Here is a 24,093-nt window from a genome sequence, read left to right on the forward strand (position 1 = left end):
CTCCTTACTAGAGAAAAAAATTAGTGGGGAGTAAACAAAATTAGAGATCATGAACAACACCAAAAGCGATCAAATCCCAAATCTAAATAAGCATTAACATGAACTGAATCATCCATTTTACGTAAGTTGGATCAAAAACCCTAGACAGAAACCAATATTGATCATCAAAGTAACCAACATAAGCCACTATACATTACTAATACTAACTAGATAAGCAAGCCACCAGCTTCACTGTGGCAATAGAATTGAATTATGGTCATGGTGATTCAAGAAACCCAGTTTCGGTCAAGACAGCATTCCTAACTTTACTAAGATCCCTCCCTTTGAGGGTCCTGCCAACTCCTTCAAAAACAGAAAATGATGAAATCTGGCTCCTTGCTAGCCTTGTGGCAATGAGCTTATGTGGGGGCAATTTATAATCCTCATCATCATCTTCATTCACAGCTCCATGATAATCATCACCATCTGATTCATGATCATCATCGTTCTGTGAACTAGTTTTGTTTGACTTGTTTTTGCACAATCCTGACCAGTCAGGAATGTTGACAGGCGCTGATTGCTGCACTGCGTTGGTTCCATGAGAGGAACTGTTGCTGCTACTTCCACTACTTGTAGCTATTGGGATCATTCTTGCAGCAGAAGGGAGGTTTCTCGGAACAGAAAATGACGATTCTTCTGATTTCTCAGAAAATGAAGATTCTGCTGATTTATCATTCTTGGAAATTGAATCTTTTCTTTCTCTGAGGACATCCCAGACATCCTCTTCTTCGAAGTCTCCATCTCTTAGGGATCTCCACAGACCACTGCCTTGCCTCATTAAATTATGCCTATTATCCATTTGATGATTTGTCTGCATATCCAAAATTCAAAATCATTAGCTTGAAAATTCCCCATATGGATACTTCTGATATTCCCAAATTCAGAGAGAGAGACAGAGAAATTGAAAAGAAGAGAATTTTCCAAAGGTTAGATAATTGGGATTCATGCAAAACCCAAAAGCAAAATTCAGTTGAGGAAAACAAGGACTCCTACCCTTTTCTTGGATTCTGGATTCTTGGGAGATACCTGCAAAATGGAAAGCAAATTCAACAGAAAAAGGTTATTGTTTCAGACGCCTAAGTAAATAGAAAAGAAATGATTGATTCAAGAAAATCTCAATCTCAGATACTTTTTCTATTCAAATCCTTATCTTCTGACCTGGAAAAGCTTGACAGAATTGCTTTGTTGGATGGCTCTCCAGAGAGCTCAAACACCCACGTCGAGAAGAGAGAAGAGGGAGTTTCAGAAAGAAGCAATAATATGACAAACCTTACTTGTTTCCAGAAACCCTGCAAGTATACAAAAGCCTGACTTAAAAATTGAAAACTGCAAAAATCTCAGTAATAATAAGATTTGTTTCTGGTGTTTTTACCCACTTTTAAAAACTTGTTTTTCCAGGATCTTTCCCAGGATGAATCAGATACGACACAGTTTTTATATTTTATCTGCACAATATGCCCATTACCCTCAAAACAAAAGAGCCCTGCATTCATACATCTCAAGTGCTTGTGGGAATTGAGAGTTAAAAAGAATTTGATCTGTAGATGAGAAACAGAGGAAGATGAGTTGGTAGTTGGAGGCTGACAGATTGATGGATTGGTGGTGATGATGATGATGTTGCTATGGCTTCAGGAATTTTGGCATGTGTTATTCCCACTTAAGATATGAGAATGCAAGTATTGAGCCAATCAGAGCTGTGTCGTCATCTCATTTATAGTCATCCTGTCCAAAGCTGAGCTGTTTGAATCTAAAAGGGTTAGTATCTATTAGTCGATTTCCCTTTTAAAAAATTAAATTAATTGATATTTAAATTTTGATTTTGTCCATTACTGAATATTATTTATTTTATAATTAGCCTTTAAATATTACCATCGATCATGAATTTAGCCATTATATCTTCAAAATTAAAGCAATTAACATTCAATGTTTCATAATATTTTTTTATATTAATAAATTTCAAACAATTTTTAAAATTTCCTCCGAAACATTTTTCATTGTTTTTTCTATTTTACAAAAGTTGTCTTTCTCAAAATTAAACATGAAAAAGACACTCTGCTCAATCACTCTTTATCACCAAATTTCTTGAAAACCCATTTTTGGGGTTTATAGCTATACTTATATTTTCTTTATTTACTGATATGTTCCTGATTGGTGTAGCCAACCAATCATATGTGTCCATATACAACCATAGCAATTATTTGTTCTCACACAAAAATTAAAATAAAATACTATTTGTTTAATTAGACTATTTTCTTTTTAACTTTTTAGAAAGTTAAAGTTTTTGTTTCCTTTATTTTCAATTTTTTTAAAAATATTGATAATTTTTAACTTAATAATACCAATATGATATTAAAATTAAACTATAAAATTATAAATTCAAATTGAAGTAAGAGCAGTGACAGCATTTTAATTTTTAAATGAAAGTAGATTTAATATATTTACTACATTTAACTCCTCTTTAAATAAAATAGAAAGTTAATAAAAATCTAATAAATTAAAATTATATTTTTATTAAATTTAATTTTTAAGTATAATTATATTAAATTTAAAACTCTTAAATATACAGTTTCTTTTTATTAAATATAAATATTATATTATTGAACACTTTAAAATTCTAAATATAAGTAAATATTAACTTCTTAATGTTTAAAAATAAAAGAAAATGTAATAAAAGGTAGTATTTCTTTATTGTAATTTTCTGTTGTCAGATATTTAATATATATTTATAGTAATAGAAATGGCACTTTCCTTAAATATTATAATGCATATTTCCATCCAAAAATAATAATAATAATAATAAAAAGCCATTAAAGAAAGAATGAGGAAAAAGGAAAAAACAGTGTTTTACACATAAAAAAATAAAGAAAGCAAAGAAAAGAAAAGGTTGATCAATCCAAAGGTGTACTTTCTTTTTATTTATTTTGTAACTTAATTAGATGATGAATTTCATTATTTATCTAAATTTTACATTAATTTTAGATTCTTTAATCATAATTTATCATATTATTGATAAGTCAATTTAACTTTTATTTATTTTAATTTAATCATAAAACATGAAAAGGGGGCTCAATAAATATAAGGATTATAATATTTAATAATTTAAAATATATAATAAAAAGGATCATTTATATTATAGTTATTAAATTTTAACAAAATTTATAATTTTTAGTTTCTGCCAATAATTTAATTTTTAAATTTTTATTTTGTTAATAAAATAATCATTCTGTCAATTTTATCATCATTTATTTAATAATTAAAAAAATTAAATTATTAAAATTAAAAAGATTAAAACAGTTGTAAGAAGTGAGATTTAAAGGAGTAAATTATTTAGTTCATAAAAAATTTTAACAAAATGACTATTTTATTAATAGAATAAAATTTTAAAAGCTAATTTATTTAGTACTAAAATAATAACTAAATTATGAATTTTACTAAATCTCAAAAATTTTATTATAAATTAACCTAATAAAAATACTAAAATTTGGGATTTCTATCTTTTTTGGATTGTATATTGCGTTGAATAATGAATAGGGATCATTCATCACATAAAGAATGTGTACCTTGATATTGACTGTGCAAAATCACTGTTTGATGAAACATCATCATCAATTTAATGTGGTGATGATACATATTAAGTACTAGAGTCAACAACACACAGAAAAACCCCTACTTTCTTCACTTTCCTCAACCACTGAGTCTGGGTCTCGCCAATTATTATAATGTACTCTGTTATAAAGCTTTGCAAAAGACATCTCCATGAATCAATACAAACTTAGCTTTACTTTGAACCAAATCCATTCCTTGACACGATGCTTCCATGAAATGTTGTCCAACTGCAATTAAGATTAATCAACATTCTTCATATGATAATGCACATAAAATCCTCTCTTTTCTAAAAGAAATTCCATTGCACATGTGATACCCAAAAGAGAAAAAAGCTATTGATAGTTTGTTATCATGCACTGTTCACTCATGCGAGAAGCCTGACAACAATTGGCGTTTCAGTTTTCAAGAGCAGAGGGCCCCTGCATCATCAGATAACCAAGCAACAGATATCTCATTCTTATCCTTTTTTCACCCAATTAATATGCTTAATAGAGAAGATGAAAAGGACAGCTTGTAACAGTTCATGACTATACCTTGCATAGGTCAGTTAACAGATTCCTCATCTAGCTAGCAAACTACAAACTACTGCACCTATTTTGTCTAATCAAACAGATGATATGAGGTTGAAAAATCAAGATGTAGCAATATAATTCACAAGCTTGATGTGTTTTGTATGTCTGTTCTAATGTCTAATTGCCATAAAAGAAGCTTTCTTTGATAGCATACATTTAATGAAGTGACAACCAACACAAGAAGAAAACAGCTTCCATGCAGAGGAGAGAACCTAATGGGGGCCAAAACTCCACAAGTGATCTCATTTATTTCACTTATATTAAAACATATGTCAACAGCACTGTCAAGCTCTCACTTGATTCAGCAGTTAAATAATAAACTTCCACCCACATCATCGCTATTGGTTTCAAGTCATGAAAATTATTAGGCACAAATTCTTCAATCTGCACTCTCTGTAAAGTACAAGCTAACTCTATAGTTCTCTTACTGCTTTCACAAAAATTGCTATAAGGAACTTTTAGTGCATGATAACTAAGGCTAGGCATAGAGTAACTAAAATACGTGTAACATAACCAATCAGACCAACACTACAAGGATCAACCAATAAGAGTGGCCATTTAGCTGATGGGAAAAGCAGCCTGACCACGTGGACCTCTTCTGACGTGTTCTCGTAATGGACGTGACCACAACCCACACAACTGGATCATCAACGAACTCAGATGCCACAGAGCAGGAAGGCATACGTCTTTTTCTTCTTTCATTTTTCTCCTTTTCGCCGCTTTTTGATAATATGCAATCTTTCCCTTCATTCATCCAACAAATTCTTGGAATTGAAAATTTCCATCCAGAAACAAGATATTGGTCGCGTCATGGACTCATTATATGAACTAATTAAATAAGAGAATAAGAAAGTTGGCACATAAGGGTTTACTCTGAATCAGCAGAGGAAATAAAATGTGGAATGTCAAAATCTACTTGAAAGGACCAGAAGGCAAGATCAAGATACAGTGAATGATAGTAAAAAGCAGCAACCATCATTCTCATTACATGAAAGGTCGCATTGGATAAGCTACAATCACGACATAACAGTAACACCACAGAGTTTCAGGAAATAGACTGGACTCTCTTTGTCCACTAATAATGTGAACTCTTAAAATGTCCAAACTTTTATGACAAGACACATTGCCAAACAGCATGAATGACAAGCAATTCCCAGTTTGGCTTTCCACCAAAACAAGGAATCAAAAATCAGTTTGAAATATTATTTTGGAGAAAAGTGCACTGAATTTATCAAATATTTCATCAAGATAGCATTTGAAATAAAAGAAACATAATACATGTCTAGCAAATATTATATAATTTGTTTGCTAATGAAACAAAAGATTGACAGCATCCAAAATCATTAAATTATTGCTGTTAACATGGATTCATAGATAAGCCGATTCACAAGTGAGTTGGGTTGTGAGATCTGTGTTGATTTTAGAGTCCCTGAATGGAGCAAGTGCACCTGGTTTTAACTTCAAGCATCTGCAGGTACAAATTCTACCCAAAAACACACACACGTATAGATGGAGGGAGAGGGATGGTGGATTCCATACCATGAAATGGAACCAAAATGCACAACCCATTGTGTGAATCTTACTTTCATGTTTATTTCATATCATAGTCTGATATGGACTCAGGCTATGCTTACAATAAAGAAATGTCAATCTAAATTATAGCTGGTATTAGCTCTAGGTAATAAAAAATAGCAAGCATAATGGATATAGGAGAAACACGAGTGGATCAAGGACAACAAAGACCTATAATTACTCTAAATCTGTTAGTGCCTCTGCTCCAGCTACAATCTCCAGAATCTCCCCTGTAATTTTTGCTTGTCTTTCTCGATTGTATGCAATAGAAAGACTTTTTTTCAAATCAACTGCATTATCTGTAGCATTACTCATGGCATTCATCCTTGCTGCGACCTCACTAGCCATTGACTCCTGTAATGCCCTCAAAATATGACTATTTAGATAAAGAGGCATCATAGCATCAAGAATCTGAATTGGATCTTGCTCAAACTGCAAAAGAGGTGAAAATCCCTCTTTCTTTGTTCTTACACTCTCCCTGTCAATAGCCAACTTCCCTTCCTTACTGGTCAACCTAAAGAATTCATCATCTGCAGCATCAATACAATTCCCATTCATATCACAAACCTCTCCTCTACGTGACAAGGGCAACAATGTATGAATCACCGGGTCAGACTTCACCAAAGAAACAAACTTAGTGTACACAAGCTCTACCTTATCCACCTCTTCACTGACAAACAACGAAAACACATCATCAGCAATCAGTTGAGCCTCTTTGGCTGTGGGAAAGGTCCCTCCCTCAATAAATCGATCCACCAAAATCTTAGGTCTACGCTTAAAATAGGCATTGCCCTTCTTGCCTACACTAATCACAGAGTAATCTAACCCCAGTTTTTCCAATTCCATCATCCGGGTCTCAACCTTTTTTAGTACTGCATTGTTAAAACCACCACAAAGACCTCTATCACCAGTAACAACAACAAGTGCTACTTTCTTTACAGGCCTAACATTCGTTAATGGAACATCAATATCATCCAATTGGAGCTGTTCATTGATGCTATGAAGTATTTCAAGGAGGGCTTCGGTAAAGGGCCTGCTGTTGATAACAGCTTCTTGAGCTCTTCGGATCCTAGCAGCTGCAACAAGTTTCATCGCCTCAGTAATCTTTTGAGCGCTTCTGACAGTATTAATGCGACCTTTTAACTCACGAAGACCACAACGAATCTGAGAACATAATGAATATTGAGGGAAAGTATTGTGTGGAGGGGACTTTCGGGCTAAATGGCGAAATGGGTTTGATTGAAATTGAAAAGAAAGTGAGCATGTATTAGATTTTGAAGGATTTGGAGAAAACCACAAATTTAGATTGGAAGAAAACATGGTTTAGATGAATTTCTATTGATGAGAATATGGTACCAGATGAGGGAGAATATGGTACCAGATGAGGGTGAATATAAATTGGATGTCTGCAAAACCCTTTTACTAAAGAAACTTGGGTTTTAGCAGAGATCGAAGAGGGGGGGAAAAAACTTTACTCCATAAGAGCATTTTGGAACGAAAGATAGTATGAAGTTGATTGAGCTTACCAGAAAGAAATTGTGTGTGCGCGTGTATTAGGACGCTATTGTAGCTAGTCAAGGGCGATTAGACCGAGTCATTGTTTGGTTGCCAAGAACATCGATTTGGAGAGAACCATTTCTGACAAATGTCCAGTGTTTCCCGTTTCAGTAAGCCTAAGTAATACCAGTTCACCTTCTTTTTTTTACTATTATTTTTTCCAAACAGATTTAGTTGTTTTTTAGTTTATGTATAAAGAATTGGGTTTGGCCCAGGCCCAAGCCCAAAGTACCACTACTTCTAGCGATTTGAGGACCAGCAAAAACATAATAAAATTTTTTTAATTATATTTTCTTTTTATTTAATTATATGTTCTATACTTAACTTTAAGATTACATTCATTTTTTTTTTTATATTAATCTTATCTTTTAGAAATATATGCCTACTAGGAAAGACACAAATTTTTAATGATTTTAATTTAACAAGTTAAAGTAATCAAACTAAGATCGTAATCCTCATCCAGTTTGATTTAATTTTGATGTGCAACTGTTTCTTCTTCTTTTTTAAGGAATTTGTTTATTTTATTTTAAACTAATAATACTAATCTAAGTGCTCAATTCTATATATATTGAAAACCATCGAGCCAATCCTCAAATATCACATTGGGTGATCACATACATGATGCACCAGAAAATTGGTGACCAGCATGTTTCAACTACCATTTCTACACACTCACTCCATCTATTTTATTCATAAATTCCCAATCGAGTCACAGCTGAACTTTCCGGAGCAGATTTGTAAAACTTTAAGCACTGTTGAGTAATCCATCTCCTAAATCCCATTTGAAAATTCCTAATGTACTAATAAACACTGATATACGTCAGAATTGCATCATAAGTTCAAATCCACTTGAAGTTCATTTTGATTCTGAAATTCAAAACTAGGTCCTGTTTGCAATCTAATGCAGGAAAATTAGCCAACGTATTAAAGATTCTAATATCACAATTTCACAAAGAAATTAAAAAAAGGTTCAATGTCAACTTTCACACACTCCAGGACCAAAAGGAGATAAAGTACAGTTGGCCTATCATTTATCCCATTTGGCTCAACAAATCCAGTAATTACCCAAGTGAATATAACGGTGTAAATCTCATTATCATCCCTTACAATATGTTAAATTTAAGCAACGATAGATCAATTGTAAGAAATGCAAATAAATCTAAAGAAAATGAAGAAAGGAATCCAGAATCATTTGTTGGTTCAATTCGATCATAAAATGAGTATGATTATTTGGAAACCCTTGTCGATTTCCCCTTCAATAACACATATGATGTTAATTGTAAGCCTTAATCAGCACTTATTATGTGCAAAAATGCACAATTAATAGCAATTACAACAAATAGAAGCAAATTTACTCTAAGATACCTCAAACCCTGTTTGGATTATCTATCACTTTATTCAATGAGCAACCAACGCATCATTATTTAACACAGTAATTAAAGAATCGTTACTGCCATTGTGGTTACTAGAGTCCATAGCAGGCCTAGACGGACCCAGGTTGAGAAAGATCACAGATCTAGCAGCCATGAGCTTCTTTCTTTTCAGACATCGAGGATCATAGATCTTGCTAAGGAAGCAAGGAACTTCGTCAATGATGGAGATCTGAGGTTGGATCTGGTGCGAGTAAACTGGGTGGGTGGGGGAGTGATTTAGGGAGATGAATTTGTGAGATCTAGCACTGATTTTAGAGTTTCTGAGTTGGGCAAGTGCCCCTGGCTTTAAATATCTGCATAAGCACTCGTTTCTCCTTGTGGATAATGATCTTGAGATAGGTTTCATTGTTGTGAGAAAAAATCTGCACGATGGAAGGAGAATGGGAAAGGGAAGAGTGAGATGGGTTTGTGGTAGTGGAAATAAAAAGAGAGGAAAAGGGATTTTATTAATAAGGAGCGTTTGGGAGGCGGGAAAATAAGGGAGGGAACGGGAGAGGAGGGCACTAGGGTTTAGAGAAGACTAGGGCTTTGAAATAGAAAGAGGGAATGGCGGGAATGCATGGAGAAGACCACGTCACCAGACACTATTTTTGGACTTTTCTTCAATGTCGTTTTATTTTATTTATAAATGGAGAAAAACAAAATTCGAGATCTGAGATATTAATTTCTAAAAACAAAAGGGGAGATTAATTTATTATTTTAAATATAAGCATGCACATCACGTGTGTATATTAAAAAATTCACATAATTATATTTTAAAATAAAAAAAATAAAATATGCACTTATAAATTTCAGATTACTAAAATATAAATAATTTATTTTTTTTATAATGAAATGTTAATAAACTGTTGTTCAAGTATCCGTTGCTCTCTCAAATCTCACTTCATCGATGACTTGACCAACTTGACCAACGGTGAGAACTCTACCATTAAGCAAATCTAACAGCGAAATACAGAAATATAAAATTATTGCTTAGACCACAATTTACAAACACGTAATTAACAAAAAAAGGTTTAATATGTAATTTTATACAAGTTTTTAAATTTTAAATAAAATAGTAATTATAAATAATCGGATATACACATATAATGATTACTCGTCGTAAACTTATAAGTAGTGAAGATGCTCTTAAAGACAAATTTAGCCTGCCAATCCCTTTCTAATTTTAAAGGCACTTGTGATTGAAGAACGAATGTCGTTCAATGAAAGCGTATATTCTTTTTTTAAAAAAAGGAAAACTAAATTTTAAAAAATATACTAGTTTGCTTTTATTTTAAAATTAATCAATTAAAATATTATTTGATTAATGTAAATTTAGTGAGAAATATATTAAAATAAATCTAATAAGTTTTAAATTTTACTCTTTCAATTTCTATTTTTTATATTATTTGTTAAAAAAAATATTTTATAAAATTAAACTCTTTAATTATTTTATAAAAAATTAATTAATTTATTTTAATATTAATCATAAAAAGTAAATAATGTGAATTTTTTAAATTATTATAACTAAATAATATATATAATTAAAATTATAGATCTTAAATAATATGAAATCCAAAGTGGTTAATAATTTTCTTTAACATAATAAAAAATTAAATTTTTATAAAATACATCACCATATCAACGTTTAATTAAGTGATTTTAAAATAATAATAAATTAATAGTAATTTATATAAAAATAAATTAAACTAAATTCATATATTTTTTCTAAGTATTAAATAAGTGCAATTAATTTTTTTAATTACACATCTATAATTTTATTAAGGACTAAATAAGTCATAGTTTAATATAGTTTTTGTAATAATAAAATTGATATTTTTTAAATATTAAAATTTAATAAATTTTAATTAATATAAAAATTAAAACTACCTAGAAATAGTAAATAATTTATAAAATTTAAAAATGATTTTGTTATATAAAATATTTATTATTAAAAATAAATATATTATTATTAAAAAATAATATTATATTAACACATTATTTATTTGACTTTTCAGAAAAATGGAGGGGATTAATTGACAAAATTTTAAATTAATCTTGTTTGATACTTGAGAAAAAGTACGGTGCACAGTTGGATTTATTTCTTAAAAAAAAGGTTCGTAAGTCCAAAGCGAAAAGGACGAGAAGATAGTTAACATGCGCCTTCGGTTCTCAAGTCACGAGGAGTATTTTGGTAATTTAAGTTCCGTTCTCTCTATCATAGGCCGGCAAATCTATTCAAGTTTTTGAATATCCCTTTCTCCGATGAAGCACTACAGCACCCATTGATAAGCTCCTCTACCAAACGGAAAAGACGATTCTGCATCAATGGTGAAGGGAGGAGGGCAAAACCTACAGCCCGATGTGACCCAGGTGATCGATCAGCTGGAACGCCACTGTTTGGCTCCCGATGGATCTCTCGTCTCCAAATCAGCCTACTACGACCTACAACTCGTACCCTCTATTCCCGCATTTTTCATTGCATCTTATAATTTTTCTTCAATCTCGGTGTTTTTGCCTAGAAAATATCCTTAAAAAGCTTAGTTTGTGTAAACTTGTTCAACAATATCTTACATTAATTAGAAGTTTTGTGGATTCAATCACTGATTGCACATTGTTCCAGGCGAGAGAGGAGATGTCCCGGGAGAGACTTCGCTACTTAGAAGCAATGGTAATGAGTTCCTGCATTAGTTTTTTTTTTTTATCCGTTCGCGTGTGTGCGGTACATGATCTTCGCTTCTGCGAAATTAGGGCTAGGATTTGAGTGCTACTTGGCGCTTGCGATAAATTAGTGGCAATTTGTACAAAATGCTGTTGTATATTAGCTCATAGTTTTTCAGTAGAAATAATGATTTACTTTGAGAGTGACCAAATGTTTTGTTTATGGTGGACGGTTTATGTAGGCTATTTACTGCGAGGCGATTGCTATGGTGGAAGAGTATCAGCAAGCTGTTTCGGTTGCTAATCTTGGAGGCATCCGAGACATCCAAGGCTTATATCCACAATTTAGCTTGAAGAACTCTTCTCAGGTTTTGGTTTCTAAGATTACCGTTTTATAACAGTAGTTTACACTTTATAACTGAAAGAAAAGAAAAAGGAAATCGAAGATAAAAAGGAGTATTTATCCAACTCTGATTTACTTTTGGTCTATAACAAAATATAGTTTGTCTTGATCGCACTTTTCCAGACAATAGTATTAATATCAAGGAGATTCTATTTTGATTAGGACTGTGACCATAACAATTTAGAGATAGCCTCTATTAGAGATGATTTTTAGTTTAATTGCCCCTTAGAAGCTACTACTAGAGATGCTTGCTGTTGTATACAGCTCTAGCATGTGATGGTATATTGCTACTTCAATTTTTAGTAGTATTTCAAGTGAATTCTATTTTTCATATGGGATTATGAATTTGTAGATGAATCTTGTTTCCCTAAATTTTAGGTTTATGAGACTCTTGAGCATCGGTTAGTTGTTGCTGAAGCAGCTCAGAAATTGAGGCTTCCTCTTATATCAAAGGATGGTGAAATCCATGAGGAGGAAATTGAAAAATGGAGTATAATGTCACGAAGCTCCCTTGATAGTACAAGTACCAGCGTCACTATCAGCTCAAGCTCTAATTCAATAAATTATGCAAATAGTTCTGCAAACAGTGCTGCTGGCACAGCAAATAATGCCCTTTCTGTTGGTGCTGCTGATTCAGCCGAACCTGGAGTTGGTGGTGTTCCCAATCGTTTTCTTGGTATAACACCCTCTTATTTATGGCAAACTCAGCTCCAACAAATGCCATTAGTGATGGTATGTTTCTGTTCCTGTGTGATATTTTATATATATATATACACACATACAAATATCGCATTTAGATATTACTAACAATTTCTTTTATATCTTACATTCTTGTTGTATTGCATCAATTGATATTTTTTCTGCTTTGGTAGGACATGGCAGAGTACCAAATGTCTCTTTCCCATGAGATTGAGGCTCGTCTGAAGGATAAATGTGGCAAGTTAGCGGATGCCTTTGTTGATGATATTGGTAAGGTCCCATGTATTGATGGACACCTCTGTAACCCCCTAACCCCCCCCCCCCCCCCCCAAAAAAAAAAAAAAAAAAAAATCCCTTTCCCTCATTCTCATTAACTCCTTTGGTTTCTCTCTTCTTCCTGTACCTGGCGTTGCAAGTTCTCATATCAACTACTGCTTCAGCAATATTTGTAGACAAACATGTAGCTATATTCTATTACTTGGTGAGAAGAAACCCTTGTAACTATGTGAAAAATAGACTTTTTAGCTCCAATTCATGTATGAATATCAGGATCTAAATATTTAAAGTAACTAAAGTAAAATAAATTTAGATGATGCTTGAATTTGAATTACATTTGGGCTGGAAGATGGTGGGGAGCTACACAACACTGAAGCATAAGTTACAAATAGACTGAACCTCGACTTCAGTGAGAAAATGTTTGCATTAGTAATATGATAATATATATGCATATAAGGGTAAATGAAGCTGATTTGTCTGCATTATGCCACTGCAGACTCCTCATCTACTAGCCAAAATTCTACTGCTCGGCTTCCAGAGAGGTTTGTACCATTATGTCTTGTTATTAGCCTCTTGAAATACTTTGCTTCAACAAGGAACGAGTGAGGTTTGTACCATTATGTCTTGTTATTAGCCTCTTGAAACGCTTTGCTTCAACAAGGAATGAGTATCAAGAAGGAAAGTGATTTGTATCCTATGATGTGTTTCACGCTAATAGTCTCTTGCTTTATCAGGGTTAAGTTGATAATTGAGGAAATTGAAAGGGAAGAAGCTGCTCTGCGAGAGGATCTCTATTCTGCAGACAGAAAGTTTGCAGAATACTACAATGTATGAGGAAAGACATGTTAAATTGTTTATTTGTTATTTGATATATGTTTTTTAGCATATGAACCATGAAATGGGTTAAAATGGTGTCTTTGTTCTTCTATGGTATGATATTAGCATATTATGTATTTTAGTAACTTGTGTAAAATTTCTTCTTGAGAAGGTGTTAGAGCAGATACTGGCAGTGCTTATTAAGCTTGTAAAAGATCTGAAGTTGCAGCATCAACATAAATATGTGAGCTTTCTACTTCACAAACATCTAAAACAGTTGTAATGTTTTGAGCATTTAAAGTTGAAAGATTGCACTGACTGGTGTCATTAAATTTGCTTGCTTTATCTTCCTACATGGCTAGATGTTTAAGCCTATTTTCCAAATATTTAACAGGATGAACTACAAAAAACTTGGCTGTGTAAAAGGTGTGAGACCATGAGCGCAAAATTAAGGTTTGTTGTACTGCTTTTTTCAGATGGTTTTTTAATCCCATTAAGCCATTTCTGTGAGAAAATGGATCTTGGAAAACGGATACACATGCATAAAATGTAGCGGAGGTTAATGGGCATATTTTTAAGCCAAATTTGCAATTTGCTGCAATGAGAAATTATTCCATATTCTTTAATAGCTTGTATACTTGTTTTTCAGAGTTCTGGAGCATGTGCTCCTGCTTGAAACATATACCCAGGATTCCATTCCAGCCCTCCATAAAATAAGGTGCTTATTTTTCCTTTTGTTTACTCATTTTGAGTTACTGTTGGGCATTAATCAACTTTTTTTTTTTTGCAGGAAGTATCTTGTAGAGGCCACAGAAGAAGCTTCTAAGGCATATAATAAAGCGGTTTGTTTATTTTCCTGTGCTTATTGTTTATAGCAAAGTTGCCAGAGATTCTCTTCATTGTTCTCCTTTCATTTATGTGCTTTGAACGGAGGCCTTCTGGTGTATTGTTTAGAGGATTAGTCTCATTGAAATGTTTACTTGTGTTATATATATTTTTAACTTATTTTTTGACTTCCTTTTTTCTATCTTTGTTGGCCAACCTGATGCTTATTATGGATCCAGGGTTTTAATATGTAGGGATCTGCATTATTGTAGAAATGCACATATGCTAATTGCAGATGTATCCATTCATTTTTCTCTGTGTAATGATTTTTGCTACTTCTGTTTCTTTTGCTCCTGGTTTTAATGGTCATTTGTGTTTGAACTCTCCCTAGGTTACCCGACTCCGTGAATATCAAGGTGTGGATCCTCATTTCGACACAATTGCAAGGCAATACCATGATATTGTAAAGGTAAATACCAACCTTTATTGTCTTTGTTTCTTAATTCATTTGGCATTTCTAATCTCATTACTATCTTGCAGAAATTGGAAAATATGCAATGGACGATCAATCAAGTTGAAATGGACTTAAAACGACTACCAGATCATCCAAGCAAGTAATTAGAATATTGTATTAATGTGTCGAATAATAGCACAAGTATCCAGTTATTGCTTGACCAACTCTCCTTTATATTCTTTTTCCCCAAAAAAGTAATATTTATGAAGCGAGTTTTTCTTGTATAGCAAGTGGCAATGAAAACAAAATTTCTTGAAATTTCCCCATATTTCTTCGATTGTTAACACCTTGTGCCTTTATGTGATCATGGAATCTAGTGGATTGCTTGTATACAGCTTGTTTGGATTGTTTATGGAGATGCCCATTATCCATTGTAAATCTGTAATGCCTGTCACAAATTTGACTAGCAATAATAAGGTATCAACTTGCGGTTAGAATTAAATTCAAATCATTAAATTAAAGAATTTTAACTTTTTTTTTATTTTGCATTGAATTTTAACTTTTGTTAGAAAGTAAAAAAATGGGAATTTTGATCTTTTAGCTTGAACGCATCCGTTTACATAACGAATGAAGATGCCCTTTGACAAGTGGCTCAAGTATTTCAAGAGTAAAACACGGATGGTACTTGTAAGGGAATACGTAGCTATTTTGGGATTAGGTTCGGTGTAATAGACTTTGAATTAGAATAACTATAGGAGGCTTTGTATGTGTGGATGATGATATTTTGGGATTGTCATGACTACGTCTAATGATACATGTATCTCCAGACGTGAGGCTATTATCATCTCTTTTGAGGATGCGTAAATTGTTATTATTTACCTAAATTTTATATTAGATTGCCTGTTTTGGACAATTCTTTTGATGATGTGTAAATTATTATTATTTACCTAAATTTTATATTAAATTGCCTGTTTTGGATTTTGAGAGAATGGAGGTACTGGCAGTGTGACTATTGATTTTGATGGTGGCTGTCTTAATGGAAGATTATGGTCCTTGTTATTGCTGATTCAACTTCTATTTTCTTTGGGTTTTGGTTTGATTTTATGCTATGAGTTTGATTTGATAAATTGATTTGGTATTTTTTTTAATGTAATCTAAGACATATTGATTTGTATTTTCGAGTTAGTTCATATTATTTTTTGCACTCTTCGCTTTGGGCTATAATTTTTTTTTTATTAAATAGAGTTTTTAATGTATTGATAAAAAAAAATAAAAATATTATACTTCCTTATAGGCCTATTTATTTTTTCACATGAATTAAAAACATATATATCTAATATAATTTTAAAAAAAATTCTATATTATGTTTTAGTATACCTTGTTTATGCTAATTTATTCTTAAAATTAATAAATTAATTTTCTAATACATATCAAATGGAATATATTAAAAAAATAATCCATAAAGTACTATTCTAAAAAAAGTGACTAATAATATAATACGAATAAAAAAATATATTATATATATACATATATATGCGCCACTTAATTTATAAATAATTTTATTTTGCATTAATTTTAAATTATAAATTACTTTCTTTTTAAAATAGTAAGTAAATTTATTTTTTTAATACTTTAGTAATATAATTTATTTAATTTTAACAATTAATATCAATGAATAAAAAATTAAATAAATTTATTATTTAAATTATAATAATATTGTATGACTGAAGCAAAATTATTTGTGCTAGACGGTGTATGATATGATATTATTTTATCAGATCAGAAAATATGCTTTTTGGATGGACAGGAGCTAGAGTACCCAATTTATTTCTCAAGATTCCTCTTTTTGTGGGTTCCACTTAACCACCAGAATTTTCTCAGACTCCAGCTGGGTGCGTCCGTTGTACGCTTGAACCGCCCAAATTTATCCATCCAATCTAATATATAAATAAATTATTAAACTAACCACGTCATCATGATCCTAGCCATTCGTTTTTAATCCCTCGGCACACACCGACTTTTTTCTTCCTAGTCCAACTCGGTCTTCTCCTTAACCGACCCACCGAATTCTCTATATAAATAAACCCCGAGCCACTGCTTTCATCTTGTGGTAGCGCATTTAGTTCTTGCATTCCAAGGTTGCTCTCTTTTCTGATCTCGAAGGTAATTGTCTGCTTCGATATGTGTAGTCAATATGATTTTGCCGTTTTCATGTTAACGGCAATTCTTATATGGTTGCAAAATTGATGGATATTTTCTTCCGTCGAAGTCTTGATGATTAGGTTTTTCTTTGAAAATTCTGTTATTTTGCGATCTTTTTATTGTTGTGATGACTGGATGACAATTTAATTATTTTTGTTTTTGTTCTTGCTAGTGATTCGTTTGAGTTATTATCAAGCAAAGTACATGGTTGAGCTTGAAGTTCAGATTCCTACTGCTTTTGATCCATTCACCGAGGCCAAGGATTCGGGTGCTCCTGGGGTGAAAGAGTATGTTCATATCCGTATTCAGCAGAGAAACGGAAAGAAAAAGCTGACGACAGTTCAAGGACTACCCAAAGAATTCAGCTACGAGAAGATTCTCAAAGCTGTTAAGAAGGAATTTTGTTGTAATGGAAACGTTGTGCATGACAAAGAACTTGGAGAAGTGATCCAGCTTCAAGGGGATCAGCGAAAGAACGTTCAGAGTTTCCTTGTGAACGCTGACCTTGTGAAGAAAGAATATATCAAGATACATGGATTTTAGAGTCTTTATGAGTTGACCAGTTATTATTTCTGTGTGTGGTCTAGGGACCTTGATATGAGTATTTGCAGTCTATCGCTCTCTGTTGGCTTGACTTGGTGTTTCCTTTTTCAGCCTTTTTGAATTTTATTTTTAAGTAATGGGAATGACAAATAGATGTTCTGGTGTTCCATTAATTGTAATGGTTGCTTATAGATTAATGAAGCATGAATTTCAAACTCCCTCACTTTTGATTAGTTCTTTGCTGCAGTGTTCTCTCCTAGAGCTTCTCAAGTAAATTACCTCTCAATCTTATAGAAGCTCGTTATTCTCTATAATTTGGACAAAACGAGATGCCAAGCTAGAAGATGGTTGTCTTTGCGAGGTTGAGGTAAGGACTGGATAAAGGTTGTCTGATGATCTCCTCTTGCGCTCAGCGAGAAGTTAAAAATTCCTCGTTCTCTGACAATATCGTTAATAAGAGACCTATCCAATTCTATGAAATGGATCGGAGATTAAAGGTAGTAAAATCCATGAAGCCGAAGCAAACAAATACAAACTTGGCAGAGAAGCTAGAACTTCCTTCTCAAATTGCCAATCAACACTCGTATAGAAAAAGGTTAAAACACCATATGCACAATTCTTACGTCCCAACAAAAAACATTAAAGGGAAGTATTCTAGGAGCCCGAAAACCAAAACCTACTGAAGTGACTTAAAGATTCTCTACATCCGCTTTCAATTGCCATTCATGTGTCTTTGTAGCTCAGAAATGGCTACAAATCCTGTACATCTAGAAGAGCTTGCCCTGGTGCTGGTTTCCAGTTCTCATCATTGTACAAAACTCCTCATAATTGATCCTACCATCCTGTAAAGCCCATAAATATAAATTTATGTAAGACACTCTAGGAGAAAATCAGACTTATTGTAGAACGCAGATAAGCAACTCACATTATCTGTGTCAACTTCAGATATTATCTCTTTTATCGTTGCATCATCACCCATTCCAAAGTCTTTCATAGCTGTTTCTAGTTCATCTGTTGTTATAAACCTGCAAAGACATCACTAATTCAATTTGAACAACTCTTCTATACGTTGAAATTTTTTAAATAATTTGAGTTATCTTCTACTGTCCTATTTCTTCTCAAGACATGTCTAGACATAATCTTATTATCTCCAAGGAACTGAATTACAAAGCATGCAAGCTTAGGTCCATCATTATTTTTATAACCCTATATCAGAGATCCCTTACAGACTTACCCACTATTGTCCTTGTCAAAATACTGAAAGGCTTTGTAAAGATGTTCATCTCTTTCCAACCTGTGCCTATGCATTGTTGCAGTGATAAATTCAATATAGTCTATTGTCCCATTACCATCAACATCAGCCTGAAATGACGAGACAGAAGTGTTAGCTTGGTATGATGTAATCTGAAACAACTTTGGAAAATCTGTGTAATGTCATCTTACAGCCTCCATAAGCTGCTTGACTTCAGCTTCTGTAAGTTTTGATCCAAGTCGAGCCAATCCTGCCTTTAGTTCATCATAGGTGATGGTGCCACTATTGTCAGTGTCAATGTTTGCAAACATTGACTTGAGTCCTTGAATCTCATCAGTAGAGAGATCTTCCGCAATGACCTATAGTGCAATAATCAGGCATTCCAAAATAAAAATCTTGTTGATATAAATATCACTCATTTTCAACCATGTATCTCATAACTCAGTATCCTCTTCCCTAATTCCTGAACTTACCTTAAGTGCCATTTTCTTCAGCTTGTTCATTGCTCTAAATTGCTTCATCCTTGAAAGGACTGCACTATCAATTGGCTTGTCTGAGGCTTCTCCACCTTCCTTGAGCCATGGATGCTCTGAGAATGTTAACCTTTAGTTAGAATTTAGAAATACAATACATGAACGAAGCCCGGAGGCAAAGACATCTAGGCTGCCAAGTGAAACATATAAACAGTGACAGAAAGATTGAACAATAGTTTTGCATTAGAACAGACTAAAAAAGAAAAATCATTTAGTTTAATGGATTTATTATGCCAGGAGCAAGAGGAGCTTAAAAATTATTCCTGTACAATGAAATGTCAAATATATGCTTCTACCCTAAAAATTAACTTTGAATGCCATATGAAGCCTAAGAGTCTAAGAAATTTAAGAAGAATAATAACACTTGCATAGCAAAGAATAATGTCTGATTATTTTGTGAAAATTCATACCAAGAACTTGAGCAGAAGTAATTCTTTTTTTTGGGTCCTGTGTCAGCATCCTGCGGACAAGGTCCTTGGCACTGCTTGATATTGATGGCCATGGTTGACTGTCAAAATCTATATCTCCTTGTAAAATGGCATCAAATATGCCCTTCTCTGTTTCTGCAATGTGCACATTAATTATCAAATGAACAGTAGCAAATGTAGTAGTAGTTCATGAGGTGGAACATTTCACTATTAAGACATCTAGATGAAAATAAAAGTGAAAGGGTCGAAAGAATTGACAGAGTCTGGAACTATTCCTTTACCTGCCCAAAATGGAGGTACACCACTAAGCAAGATATACAGTATGACTCCTGCACTCCAAATATCTATTTCCTTGCCATATCTGCGTCGTAATACTTCAGGAGCAACATAATATGCACTTCCGACTATGTCTCGATATACCTTTCCTGGAAATAATACCATTGACAACATCATGCATTTCATGACTATGATAAATTTGTGAGCAATAACTAATTGTATGTGTAAACTCTGTGAAATCCTATAAAAAATTAAGACAAAGGGAACAAGTCAACTTACACAGAGGCAGGTTTCAACTACAAAGGAAATCAACTCTTTTATCTCCAGAGTTCTTAATTATATTCATGAAGATAGCTTATGCACAAGGAATACAAAGGTAAGTCTGCAATCTACTCCATTATGCAGTCTCATGATACCTAGCTTGATGAATTATTGAAGAGAAGGAATGCATCCAAAGGGATAATTTGCCAAAAATAACCCAGCAAGTTGCAAGAATAAGAAGGGTTTAATGATTCTGGAAGGTACAAAATAATGCAGAAATGTATTTGCTTAGTTTCATGACAGGGTGGAGAGTTGCTCATAGGCAAGATGTTAGAGACCATTTAGATTCCTGAACCATGCTGCGAGGAGTGTGAATGTACTGAGTTTTCAGCCCTTAGTAGCAAGGTATGTACATGCCAGGTCCCATCAAACATCAGACTTCCCAAGCAGAGGATGAAATCAAGCAACCAATATACATGTGAAGAAGTCATAAAGCTTTTAAGTATTAACTAAATTCTGGAGAACCATTTTAGCTCACATACACATTTTTTTTATACAAATTCTTCCAACCTATTCTGGACTGTGAACCATTTTTAGAAAAACAAAATTTTGCCGTAACCAAAACAAACAGATAAAGGAAGTTATATATGAGAACTAAAAGAAAAAAAGACTTTACCTTCTTGGATGAAAACTGAAAGTCCAAAATCCGTTGCCTTTAGAAGGGCATTGTTGCCCTTACTAGACAGCAAGAAATTCTCAGGCTTCAGATCCCTATGCATCACACCCATAAAATGACAGGCGTGCACAACGTTGACAATGGCCCTGCATATAGTAGCAGCTTCCTTCTCACTATAATGCCCCTTGGCAATAATCCTATCAAACAACTCACCTCCTGCGCACAACTCCATTACAAGATGCACAGATTGCTTATCCTCATATGCACCTTTAAACTCAACAATATTAGGCTGTCCACTCAAATGCTGCATTATTTGAATCTCCCTCTTCATATCCTCCTTATCATTCTTGGTAACAAGTTTCCTCTTGGATATTGACTTGCAAGCATATTGCTTACCAGTTGAAATCTCAGTACAAAGATAAGTTACACCAAATTGACCCCTACCCAGTTCTTTCCCAAGTGTATAATACAACTTGACATCCTCGTATGGTTTTTCAAGAATTGTGTCTGGTCTGTGGACTGGTTTTGGGCTTGGTGCAGGAGCAGCAGGTTTTCTTGGGATTTGTGCAGGTGGCTGGGAGGGCAATTGGTACGCTGGCTTGGCTGGGGATTTGGATTGGTAGACAATTGGTTCTTGGGGTTTTTTATGACCGGCAGTACCATTGTAGAGGCGTGGCCGCTGAGTATTTTTCTCTTTGCTCAAACAGTAACCCATATCTTATAATAGCCTAATTTCCAGCTAGACAGAAGCAGATTCAGATGATACCCAGATCAGGAAACAGCAGTGTGATGCTAAATTTTTAAGAACAGGAAAATTGGTTCCAGATTTTAATGGTAAATAGAAAAATTAGAAGAGAGACGAAATACCCAGATAAGAAGACAGTCTTCAGAGGAAGAAAGCAGCTTTTTGATTCTGGATCAGAATTCAGAAATTCAGGATGATATTGAGAAAAAAGGGGGGGAAAGAAGAAAAAGGAACTAAGAAAATGAAATCCAGATGGGAATTTTGAAATAATAGAACCGAGAGATAAAAGGTACCAGCTTGGGAAGACCGCAGCCAAAGTAGATCAGAGTTGTTGTAGCTGATGGCTTTTGAGAAGAAAAATCAAATAGAAAAGGCAACAAAAACAAAACGGTATATAAACAAGAACCTGGTAAAGACTGGAACTTTAGTAAATTGTGATGATCAGAGCCCCAGGGAAAATAAGAGAAACAGATGCAGAGATGTACATTGCAATGCCAGCCGACAGGTGAAAGGGACTCCTTGGCCAAATAAAGTCTTCTCTCTTGCCTCACACGCACAAATATCACATGATGCTTACTCATCATTTTCTTTTTTAAAATGGTTATAATTATTTAAAAAAAAACAAAACAAAAAAGGAATTCTTTAATTTTTCTTTCACTTATGCAATTTCTGAAAAATATAAAATAGTAAAATTAGAATTATTACGAAGTTGGATAAGGGAATGTTCATGTAGATTTATTTATTGATGTGGATGTGATGCCAAAGTTTCAATTCATTGATTAGATTTTAATAGCGGTGCAAGCTTCAAAGTCTTTTTAGTTTACTGGGTCTAATTACAGTGAACTGTAGATGATGACTGAGCTTTGTCCAGCGCTAATTGGATAATTTCCAGTGGTCAAACCAAGACTCAATTCATAGGTGTAATAAGACACGTGGCGAGATGAGAGCCGTCAGATGCATGTGTGGAAACGTGCAGAAGGGTTAAAGAGAGACTTCCTCTTTCTAGAAATGTAAGCTTCCGAATCCAATCTGTTGCGTACGCCTACGCGGCTTTGATGTGGTAAAACGACGCGTTGATTAAGGTAAGCGAGTTTCTAAGAAGGTGCAATGCAAGAGAATACAAGCTGAAAACTGGTGATTTCTCTCTTTTTATTATTTATTTCTGCTGAGAAAAATCCAAAGAGTTTGTGTTCATTTTTCAACTGATTCTTTATTTTTCTTGTAATTTGTAGGGAAGACAAATACATTGCTTGCAAGAATTAATTTGTACTTGCTCACCTTCTCGTTTAAGTTTCTAAAAATATGAAATTCCAAAGTCTCAAAAATTATAGAAAAACTACAAAATCACTTGGCACTCCGATCTTCCTTGAATTATGAATTTTTAATGATTTAGTTGGAAAACATTAAGTAAGGTGGAAATATGGGATGCTAGGTTCTTCATTTTATATTTTTTTGGTACAATATTGAGGGGAAAAGAAATTATTAGTGAGAGGAGTGGTTGGCATGGCTGGGTAGGGCAGCAGCAGACATAGTTGATTCAATAATTTATATAAATAAATGACATGATTCCTCCACTCCCCAAATGGAACTTTCTTTCTCTGTCTGTGCAATCATTAATTCCACTCACTTCCTCATTACAAGTACAACCTCATCATCCTATTTTGTCTCTTTTAATTGCTCTACAAAAACAGTGACTTCATTTCTTTGTTTTTTTTAACAATGCACTGTTATTGCATTTAACAGAATTCAAATAGGCTAGATATACTGATAAAGAGAATCAAAAGCCAATTCATTAAACTATCATAACTCATAAAAATATAAATTTAAAAATTTAAAAATTCAAAAATTATAATTCAAAACCATACATAAATCATAGGTTAGACCGTTTATAAAACACCAAAAATATAAAATCATACATAAACTATAGGTTAGATCATTTCAAAATCATATATAAAATATCACGTATAGATAATATGTATTAAAAAATTTTATTGAATAAATATATTCAATATTACAAATTATGTATATATTATTTTTATAATTGAAAAACTATACTTTCTATTAATAATATTTTAAATAAAATAAAATATTATATATTTTAAATTTTAAAATTTTATTTTTTTTTATATTTTAAAATTTTATTAATAATCTATAATATTATATAAAAGTAAATATATAGAGTAAATAACGAGATTAATAAAAAATGATATTGTTATAATAAAAATATATATTTAAGGATTATTTTTTAGTCAAATAAAATTTTAGGAACTGTATTATAATTTATC

General features: G+C 32.9%; 5 protein-coding genes across 7 annotated transcripts; 2 read left to right on the top strand and 3 right to left on the bottom strand.

Annotated features, from left to right (window-relative positions):
• Positions 1–64: 64 nt before the first annotated feature.
• On the bottom strand, positions 65–1,723 carry LOC110601486. Of its 2 annotated transcripts, none has more exons than XM_043951348.1 (4): positions 1,505–1,723; positions 1,198–1,328; positions 1,033–1,065; positions 65–850 (listed from the first exon to the last, which is right to left on the bottom strand). In XM_043951348.1, the coding sequence occupies exon 4, from the start codon at positions 836–838 to the stop codon at positions 257–259; it is 582 nt and encodes a 193-aa protein (XP_043807283.1). In that variant the 5' UTR covers positions 839–850; positions 1,033–1,065; positions 1,198–1,328; positions 1,505–1,723; the 3' UTR covers positions 65–256. The 2 variants fall into 2 exon arrangements, with proteins under 2 accessions (XP_043807283.1, XP_021594328.1); XM_021738636.2 differs by having other exon boundaries at positions 1,416–1,723.
• A 3,755-nt stretch (positions 1,724–5,478) lies between these two features.
• LOC110600885 (ATP synthase gamma chain, chloroplastic) lies at positions 5,479–7,500 on the bottom strand. The gene has a single exon (XM_021737796.2). It carries the CDS (start codon positions 7,107–7,109, stop codon positions 5,967–5,969), a length of 1,143 nt encoding a protein of 380 aa, XP_021593488.1. The 5' UTR covers positions 7,110–7,500; the 3' UTR covers positions 5,479–5,966.
• A 3,403-nt stretch (positions 7,501–10,903) lies between these two features.
• LOC110600756 (AUGMIN subunit 4) lies at positions 10,904–15,176 on the top strand. Its single transcript, XM_021737620.2, has 13 exons — positions 10,904–11,212; positions 11,382–11,429; positions 11,662–11,787; positions 12,201–12,554; positions 12,695–12,791; positions 13,294–13,339; positions 13,532–13,625; positions 13,786–13,857; positions 14,008–14,066; positions 14,263–14,331; positions 14,404–14,455; positions 14,830–14,907; positions 14,979–15,176. The coding sequence occupies exons 1-13, from the start codon at positions 11,087–11,089 to the stop codon at positions 15,054–15,056; spliced, it is 1,299 nt and encodes a 432-aa protein (XP_021593312.1). The 5' UTR covers positions 10,904–11,086; the 3' UTR covers positions 15,057–15,176.
• A 1,719-nt stretch (positions 15,177–16,895) lies between these two features.
• LOC110602138 (protein translation factor SUI1 homolog 2) lies at positions 16,896–17,860 on the top strand. Of its 2 annotated transcripts, none has more exons than XM_021739569.2 (2): positions 16,896–17,055; positions 17,267–17,860. In XM_021739569.2, the coding sequence occupies exon 2, from the start codon at positions 17,299–17,301 to the stop codon at positions 17,635–17,637; it is 339 nt and encodes a 112-aa protein (XP_021595261.1). In that variant the 5' UTR covers positions 16,896–17,055; positions 17,267–17,298; the 3' UTR covers positions 17,638–17,860. The 2 variants fall into 2 exon arrangements, with proteins under 2 accessions (XP_021595261.1, XP_043806784.1); XM_043950849.1 differs by having other exon boundaries at positions 17,040–17,174.
• A 304-nt stretch (positions 17,861–18,164) lies between these two features.
• Positions 18,165–22,342, bottom strand: LOC110602134 (calcium-dependent protein kinase 33). The gene is made up of 8 exons (XM_021739565.2): positions 21,064–22,342; positions 20,132–20,275; positions 19,833–19,985; positions 19,363–19,478; positions 19,081–19,248; positions 18,872–18,999; positions 18,563–18,662; positions 18,165–18,479 (listed from the first exon to the last, which is right to left on the bottom strand). The coding sequence occupies exons 1-8, from the start codon at positions 21,776–21,778 to the stop codon at positions 18,405–18,407; spliced, it is 1,599 nt and encodes a 532-aa protein (XP_021595257.1). The 5' UTR covers positions 21,779–22,342; the 3' UTR covers positions 18,165–18,404.
• Between the last annotated feature and the right edge of the window lie 1,751 nt (positions 22,343–24,093).

Source organism: Manihot esculenta, chromosome 15 (assembly GCF_001659605.2).
Source record: "Manihot esculenta cultivar AM560-2 chromosome 15, M.esculenta_v8, whole genome shotgun sequence".
Lineage (NCBI taxonomy): Eukaryota > Viridiplantae > Streptophyta > Magnoliopsida > Malpighiales > Euphorbiaceae > Manihot > Manihot esculenta.

Bases quoted from the DNA above. Each gene is read 5' to 3' on its own strand.
- LOC110601486 (XM_043951348.1), bottom strand. From the start codon at position 838: ATGGATAATAGGCATAATTTAATGAGGCAAGGCAGTGGTCTGTGGAGA.
- LOC110600885 (XM_021737796.2), bottom strand. From the start codon at position 7,109: ATGTTTTCTTCCAATCTAAATTTGTGGTTTTCTCCAAATCCTTCAAAA.
- LOC110600756 (XM_021737620.2), top strand. From the start codon at position 11,087: ATGGTGAAGGGAGGAGGGCAAAACCTACAGCCCGATGTGACCCAGGTG. The intron at 12,792-13,293 runs GTAAGGTCCCAT...ATGCCACTGCAG, and splicing joins TGCCTTTGTTGATGATATTG to ACTCCTCATCTACTAGCCAA. The intron at 13,858-14,007 runs GTGAGCTTTCTA...AATATTTAACAG, and splicing joins TGCAGCATCAACATAAATAT to GATGAACTACAAAAAACTTG.
- LOC110602138 (XM_021739569.2), top strand. From the start codon at position 17,299: ATGGTTGAGCTTGAAGTTCAGATTCCTACTGCTTTTGATCCATTCACC.
- LOC110602134 (XM_021739565.2), bottom strand. From the start codon at position 21,778: ATGGGTTACTGTTTGAGCAAAGAGAAAAATACTCAGCGGCCACGCCTC. The intron at 19,986-20,131 runs GTAAAGGAATAG...TGCACATTGCAG, and splicing joins TGTACCTCCATTTTGGGCAG to AAACAGAGAAGGGCATATTT. The intron at 19,479-19,832 runs GTATGAATTTTC...TAACATTCTCAG, and splicing joins TACTTCTGCTCAAGTTCTTG to AGCATCCATGGCTCAAGGAA.